The 7,842-nt window shown below is 55.8% G+C and overlaps 1 protein-coding gene across 1 annotated transcript; it reads left to right on the plus strand.

Moving 5' to 3' along the window:
* The first annotated feature begins 5,031 nt into the window (after window positions 1-5,031).
* On the plus strand, window positions 5,032-7,467 carry LOC101768766. The gene is made up of 5 exons (XM_004961838.4): window positions 5,032-5,473; window positions 5,596-5,964; window positions 6,070-6,379; window positions 6,494-6,601; window positions 6,727-7,467. The coding sequence occupies exons 1-5, from the start codon at window positions 5,276-5,278 to the stop codon at window positions 6,819-6,821; spliced, it is 1,080 nt and encodes a 359-aa protein (XP_004961895.1). The 5' UTR covers window positions 5,032-5,275; the 3' UTR covers window positions 6,822-7,467.
* The last annotated feature ends 375 nt before the right edge of the window (window positions 7,468-7,842 follow it).

Consider the following 7,842-nt stretch of genomic DNA (forward strand, 5'->3'; position numbering starts at 1 on the left):
TGAATCATCTTGTTCGTAGTGTACTAAGTATAATTATTTGGTAAACTATATTAATTTAATTTACACACTGTAGATCTAACTTGCATATGAGAGGTGGAGCCGTGCCAAAGATCCATAGCTATGTCTGCTATCTTCTTCAACGACAGTTAATTATTGAAACTTGACAAGTGAACAATGAAAAGCAATTGCGTAGATCTCACCGGAACAAGCACATGAGAAAGTTTGAGCATTTACCAGGACGTTTTGTATTAGGCGTTAGTCATTTAGGTATGCACTCAAGTGTTTGAAGCAGCAAATTTGCAAAATAGTAGGCATGTTGTAGCTGTACTGTACGAGTGTACGTACGTCAGTACTCATCAAGAGTATTTAAGGGCTACCATCGCACGAGTTTAGCCATAAATACATTGCCATTGGCAACGCTGAAAATGCAAGTTTGTTTGTGTTTTGTGTGTGATTTTCTTTCATGATAGTATTGTCGGTGTTTTATACCAAACAATCTACCGAGGGTATCTCGAGGTGGTAGATTGGTTGGTAGGGATCGTCGAACCTAGAACTTGAAGGTAAAATCGATGACATAAGACACGGATTTATACAAATTCGAGCTGCCGGAGTAGCGTAATACTCTACGTCTTGTTTGGGGTGTTGTATATTGCGCCCTACGCTTGGGTGTTGTTTGGTGTCAAGGGTTTGATCCTCTGTTATAGTTCTAGGAGGTCTCCGCCTACCGGATCCTGCCCTCCTTTATATACGGGACGAAATTACCCGTCGGTTACGAGGTATCAATGTAGCAGTGCTATCCTATCTATCACCGACAAGTACCACGAAAGCATATGATTAGTACTGGTACTACCATGGACGGAAACCCGGATCTTTTTTTTAACTAGTATACGATTGCTCTGTTCTTGAGGTGGCTATTTTGGGTGTTCGGCCATTTTTCTTGTTAGTATTTTTTCCCCCTGAAAGATTAGTTATGCCGCACATAATGCTACTCCCTATGCTGCAAATATATGTCTAGATGAACAATAAAAGGTATGAATAAAAAAGCCAAAATGCCTAATAATGTTGGATGGAGCCATGGAGGTAGTATATCCTACTATCCACGTATTGTATTTCGTTAGAATTTTTGTTCGCTTGATGCTTTTTTTGTTTAACAATTGATGCTGGTTTCAATTTCCTCATACTTTTTTTAACAAATCGTTGCCTTCAATGACCAGCATGCGCATTCATGAACATACACCAATTCTGAACAGTACCTGAGATACGATGTTGTACAGTAGTACTGCTAGTATACTGCCCCTGCCATTGATGGGGTTGAGCAGCAACAGAATGACCATCGGCCCCCTACGACAAATTCCACAGCCCACAAGCAGGGGCCTTCATTTGCGCGGGAAAGCTCCGGCCCCCCCTCCTCGAATGGCGGGAAAGCGAGGCGCGAGGCGCCAAGCTGCGTTTGACCGCGCACAGCTGGCCCCGAGACCGGCAGCCGCGCGCGCGCAGGGATCACCGCCGCAGGGACCGAGACGCACGTCAGCCGACTACTCTTCGCTTGGCTGGCAATGGCTTTTCCTCGCCAGCTCATGCTCATCCGGTATTGCCGACGGCCAGCGGGCAGTGGCCGACCGGCGACCGACCATGCAGTGCAGTTTCTGCTACTATTTGTGACGGAACAAAAACGAAGAGCCAAATGGAAACGTCACGTCACCGCCGCTGCAAGGAAATTTAATGTCCGTTCCATTTCGGTACCGCCAGTGAAGATTTTCTTAACGCGGAGTCCATTCGGTACTGATGAGTGTCCGCTAATTTGTTCTGGCGTCTTCGTCCTCTAAAAAAAGAAAAGAAAATCGATGCGTATATTCTAGCCTCTGGCGGTGTAGCGTTTCCTGACCCTGCGAAGCCGCGCATGCGCACGGCAGCGAGGGGTCGGTCACGGGGGCGGCAGGGGCAGGCGCAGGCCGGCAGAGCTGGTGCGGTCAGCACGGCGCTCCGGCAGGGCGTTTCTTTCTCCGTCGCGGCGCGGCCTGCGAGACTTCACTGCGGCGGCAAGCGACGAGCCGACGATTAACAAAGGGCTGTGGCCGCTGGCGGGGGCGCGGCCCAGGAAAAGGGAAGCCGCCGTGCGTGCCGCGTGCAGCGGGGGCGTGCAGGCCGGCCTGGAGACAAACGCCCACCCGAAATCCCTCCCGATGTTTTCAAACTTCCGAGCGGAGTCTTTGTTTGGACTCTGCACATTTCCCCTCTGGTTTTGGAGCTTCTTCAGGATGTCGTCGATGGACATGGCGCCGTATCCTTCCAACGCGAAACAATACAAAAGCTTCGCCATGAACATTGCTGTATCTTTTGTGGACTCCGGTCGCTCAAATCGCTCGGGCCTGTCCTGTGGAACGCTCCGGGGGTCCCTACTGCCTGTCCTCGGCCACTCGAAACCACAGGCCTGCCTTTTTCAAAAAGATTAGGCGCTCTCCTGCATCGCATGGGCATGGCGAAAGACCAGGACAGTGGACGGGGTGTGGGTATCCAATGCGGCGTTTCAGATTTTTTTTTCGTTTTGGCAACTCGCGACGAAACCGTGGCGCTCATATCGCCCAAAACCTGTACTGATAAGTACGATTACGAAACGTCGCTCCTGGCCTAAAAAGAAACGGCCACGTCGGCGCGTCGCTGTCGCCCGGCGCGTCACTGCTTGTCGACGAGGGGCGGGGCGGGCCAGTGCGCGGCCGACACGCGAGCGCGCGCATGATTGGACTCCAGATCCGCGCTCCTCCTCAGTCTCACCATCATCGCCGTCATCGACGTGCTCGAAGGCATTTGCATTTCTGTAAACACGACTCCATAAAAATCGAAGGGCATTGCAGTGCACGCATGGGTAGTGTATATTTTTGCGGCCACTTGTTCACGGGAAACTTGCAGTGGTATCCGACGATGATCCAGTCGTTTTCTGATGGGTACGCTGTACGCACACCCCCTACGTCCACAGCTGCGCGCTAACGCATCTCAGCTCTTCGACCCCTCGTCTCTCTCCCCTGGATAACCCGCCCACATCGCCCGATCAGGGACGCTGGTAAAATTCGACGGCTGCACACCAGGGTCTTGTGTTTGGCCACGAGCCCACGACGGCTCACACGGCCACGACCTGAGGAACGAGGGCCATAATTAACCGGACACGAGTCACGGTGGCTGAGGATGGACGGGCCCCGCGGCGTCGGTGACAGCAGCCGCCCCCAGCCACGGCCCACGGGAGACGGGACAAGGCCGCCGCTAGAATGGACGGGGAGGAAGACGGGGACGTGTGCCGGGACAGGGCGAGGACCCCGCGCGACAACGACGTGGGCGCGGCCGTTGCGAGAATCTCCGGCGCGGTGCCGTGCCGTGCGCCGGCCGGCCGCGCGGAGATTCACAGGAATCCGGGACTCCCGACCTGGGAGGGTTTGCCATGCGCCCATGCCCCAGGGGATGGCAGGTGGGACCCGCGCTCGAGGGCGACAGGCGGGGCCCAGCAGAGGCTCGCGCGCGCCGCTCTTATCCAATGCGCTCACGGATGATGGGGTACTCGGGTTCTTCGTCTTCCCTCTCCCACCGTTCCCGTAGGCCAACTCCAGCATGCGTTACTGCAACAATGATAACCCTACTACGACAATGTACAGGTACGTGCCCACTCCAATGTCCGGAGGAACTGTTTTGTCATGTCAGCAGCTCTGACAGGCTCCTCGCAAGAAGCCGCGAATTGACCTGGCAGTCCAGGTCAGGAACAAAAAAGTGCGAAAATTCGGGCGTACGATGTTCAAATTGTGACCACAAATTCAAATTGCTGGAGCATATAGAAACCGAACGCGGGAAAAATATCAGGGCCTCGGCAAAGGTGGATGCAAGCACACGAAAGGACGCCCGAGAATTTAAAAACGCGACCTACTTGACCGCCTGCACGATCCACCAAAGCGGTGCGGCGCGCGCTCCTCGGGGTCGGGGGCGGCCCCATCGCGCAGCCGCACCGGGTCAGCGACACCGCTTCGTCGGCGCACGCAGCGGTCCCGTCGAGCCGTCGTGCTCACCAGGGTAACCGGGTCCCGTTCACTCCGCTCACCCGGCCCCGTTTCGGCCGAACACAACGGAGCAGAACTGCCTCAGCTCCAGTGTCGAAACAGGCTAGCGGGCGCGCCGTCTCTTGTCGCGGGTGGGCGGCACAGTGCGCGGCGTTTCCTACGTGAGCTGTACCCCGTAGTCCCGAACCCGGCAGCAGCGCCACGCCATCACGCACGCCGCCCTTTTCCACCCCCGTACTACCTCCTCCCTACCTTTAAAGCGCTCACGTCTTTAATGCGCTGTAAAATTTAAAAACGCCACCAATCCCACGAAAAACTCGCATACGGTCGGACGCAACTCTCGTGACCGTGCGTAACGCGCCCCCCCCCCCCACCCCCCAGGGATACAACCACATTTCCCATGTCCCGGAGCAACAAAAAAAATTTTTGACATTGATCCCGCAGCGGGGATGACATCAAAACTATTTTCACCCATCCGAAAATGGTCGCGAGAAAAAGAACGTCAAGAAACACACGAGGTGGCGTTGCGTATACTTTGCATGGTTTCCTTAAGCTCCAAAAGAATTAGTTGAACAATCCCGTCCCACTATTTGACGCCGCAAAGGAGTGGGTGGAGTGGCATTGACAATCCGACGTGACGCAACACGTACATAAAAATCCAAGGAGAGATCTACGTAATCCACACGGCCACACCCATCCCACAACAATAACTACCCCAACTCCTCTACTACTACTACTCTACAGTCTACACCGGCCGTCCGGTTGCCGAAAAAAAAAACGATAAAGGCAATAGATTGGCGCAGTGAACGCAGGGGAGGGAGGCATTTGGGCGCTACCGGCAACACGGCGCGTCGCGGCCGGCCCCACGGATTGCACCGGTGAGAAATTGGTTTGGAAAACAAAATGATTTCCCGGCCGAATTAAATTCCTGGGCTGCGGCGTTCGCTCTTTCTCTCTCATCGGCGTCCTCTTTTATAAAAGAGTACAGCCCCCGGCCCTCCGGCTCGGCCGTTTTAAAATCCTCGTCGTCCATCGACATTCCATTCCGCCTCCCTCCTTCCCTCCCCCAATCTCTTTCTCGCCGTGCCGCACCTTTTCGGTGGCAAGCACGCCGCTCCTCTCCTCTGCTTTTCTGCTTGGAGCAGTGGTTGCGGCTCGGCGTCGAGGCGCGGTGTGCAGGGGTTCGGCCGCCGGGGTTGGATTCCTTGGTTTCTCGGACCGGTTCGAGAGTGGAGGAAATGTCGACGGAGTGCTCGGACCTCGGGGAGGAGTTCTGGCTCCCGGAGGAGTTCCTAGACGACGATTTCTTCTCCGAGGAGGAGAAGGCGGCGGTGGCCGCAAGGAGCGAGAGCGATGAGGAGGACAGCCTTGCCGGCCTCTCGCGCCGCCTTGCCGGGCTCCTCGGGGATGTCGGCGAGCGGAAGCCTCCTGCCAAGGTTGGTTTCGTTGTTGCATGCATGGAGTTGTTTGGTTCTCTGTTTGCACCCTCGCCTTCTTCTTGTTCTTTTTCTTTTTGGGCGCACGCCGGAGTTACTGATTGCTATTTATTGTGCCGCAGGCCGAGGTGACGGTTGGGTCGCCGCAGTCGACGCTGTGCGGGCTGCCCAAGTCCGGCCAAGAGAGCCCGAACGGCGGGGCGTCCAAGGGGACCTCACCGCCGTCGTCGCCGCTGGAGCAGCGGCCGGCGGACCCGTGGGAGCTCCTCTACGAGGCGGCAGGGCAGGTTGCCCGCATGCGGGCGGTGGCCAACAGCATCCCCGTGCCTACTAACGGCTACGGCTTCAACGGCCACGGTGGGTTCGCGCCGCCGGCGAGGAAGCCGTCGCCGCCGCCGCCGGTGGCTCCTCCCGCCACCAAGGCCCCTGCCGGCGGGTACTACCACCCGCTCGCGCACCTTGTCTCGCAGCGCCAGATGCAGGCTGCTCAGGTGCGTCGCGTTCTCGCCAAGATTCTTCAGTTGTATCGTTTCCTTTTGTTCCGTTCCTGTAGCCCTGACGCTCCTTTCCATTTCGGTTCTCCCGTTGGTTTGCAGTTCCATCTCCTCAAGCAACAGCAGCTGCTCAGGCTGCAGCGAGAGCGCCAGCTGACCGCGGCGTGGAGCGCTCGCCATGGCGCAGGTCCGAAATCCGTTGGCTGCGGCGGCGACGCGCCTCTCTGTCTGAACCCGGCGGCATGGCCCCCGCTTCAGAAGCCGCAGCAGCACCACCAGGCGCCGGCGCCCCCTGCCGGTGGCATGCGCGCGGTGTTCCTCACCCCGCCCGGCGCCAAGCGCGAGCGTAACGGCACCGGCGTTTTCCTCCCTCGCCCAGCCGGCGCCCCCGCCGAGCCGAAGAGAAAGACAGGTTTGTCCGTCGGAGCAATTAGCCTCGCCGTTTCTTGCGCACTGGAATTCGTCTGCTTGTTTCCTTGGGTTAAACCATCGACTCACTTGGTGCTGTGCTGTCTGCGTCGTCCAGGATGTTCGACGGTTCTCGTCCCCGCACGCGTCGTGCAAGCTCTGAACCTTAATCTTGACGACCTCGGCGCACAGCCTCGTTACCCCGGCGGCTTCGTTCTTGATCACGGTAAGTCGGTAACCACGTTATAATACTGCAGTTCTGTTGTCTGCCCGTACGTTCTATTTTCACTTCCAGAGAAGATATTTGTGCGGAGATGTTCATAGATGCTAATGTGATCTCTTCCTGTGCAGATGCCTTGATTAGCCGGAGCAACGCCATGCTGGCGAGCCAGAAGCGGCGTGCCGCGGCAGAGGTGGCCTCGCCGGCGCTCTGCCACAGTTCTTGAGTTCAGTCGCCGGTCGGAGCGGACGAAGGTTGCCACTAAAGATTCCGGCGACACCTTCCGTCTTTTCGTCACTTGTGTCAATCCTAATAATAATCAAGGAAATTGGTTGGAGCACCTTTTGTTAGGTAGTGTGTTAGCAGCAGAGTTAGGAAGGCAATACTAGTGTTAGCTTCAGTGTTAGGTCTGTTCATTTTGGATCCGGTGATATATTGGTTTTTTTGGTGTGGACGGAAAGCGGTGAAGATGGACGAACAGCGAAGAAACCCTTGTCCCAGTTTGGTGGTGTGGGGGAAGAATAATAATAAGTGGTTGGAGAGAGGTGATTAGCTGCTGCCAGAGCAAGGAAGAAGATGATGATGAGAAATGACATGAAAGGACCGGATGGGGTTTATCTTGGAGAAGAGAAAAAGGAAATAGGAGCTCATTTCCCCATCCATCCCTCCATGGCTTTGCTTGCGGGTTCTACCAGCACAGACCCAGCTAAGGCCTCCTCCTCCCTCTTTTTTGCAGCCTTTTTTACTTGCAAAAGAAGCTTGCCGTGGGCTCCATGAATAAGGGCGCTTGCTTTGTTATCTTAGAGTATGCTCAAAGGATTTATTGGTGTTTTTTCCTGTACTACTTAGGCCCTGTTTGGGAAGGGCGTGTTAAAATTTAACAGGGTGTTAAACTTTAACACCCTCAAATAAAGGTGTTAAACTTTAGTATCTTGAGGTGTTTGGATGATCTGTTAAAATTTAACACCTTAGGTTGTAATTGACAACTTTACCCCTCATTACTCCTCTCAATGGCAGCCAAATACCCCTTCTTCCTTCTTCTCCTTCCTCCTCCTTCCTTCTTCCTCCTTTCCTGCGCCTGCCGCCTCCGGCCCCACCCCTGCTCGGTCCACGCCGTGCCCGGCGCCAACGTCGGCGTCGGCGCTGCCGGCCGCCCCGTCGGCCCCTCCCCTGCGCCTAACGCCTCCGGCCTCGCCCCGCCGCCGGCGTCCCCTACCAGGGTGTTTTGGGTCGCGCCCGATGAGGCT

Source organism: Setaria italica, chromosome III, assembly GCF_000263155.2.
Source record: "Setaria italica strain Yugu1 chromosome III, Setaria_italica_v2.0, whole genome shotgun sequence".
NCBI lineage: Eukaryota > Viridiplantae > Streptophyta > Magnoliopsida > Poales > Poaceae > Setaria > Setaria italica.

Excerpts from the sequence above, each read along its gene's own strand:
- LOC101768766 (XM_004961838.4), top strand. The coding sequence starts at position 5,276 with ATGTCGACGGAGTGCTCGGACCTCGGGGAGGAGTTCTGGCTCCCGGAG. Across the intron at positions 5,474-5,595 it reads AGCGGAAGCCTCCTGCCAAG|GCCGAGGTGACGGTTGGGTC; the intron begins GTTGGTTTCGTT and ends ATTGTGCCGCAG. Across the intron at positions 6,602-6,726 it reads CGGCTTCGTTCTTGATCACG|ATGCCTTGATTAGCCGGAGC; the intron begins GTAAGTCGGTAA and ends CTTCCTGTGCAG.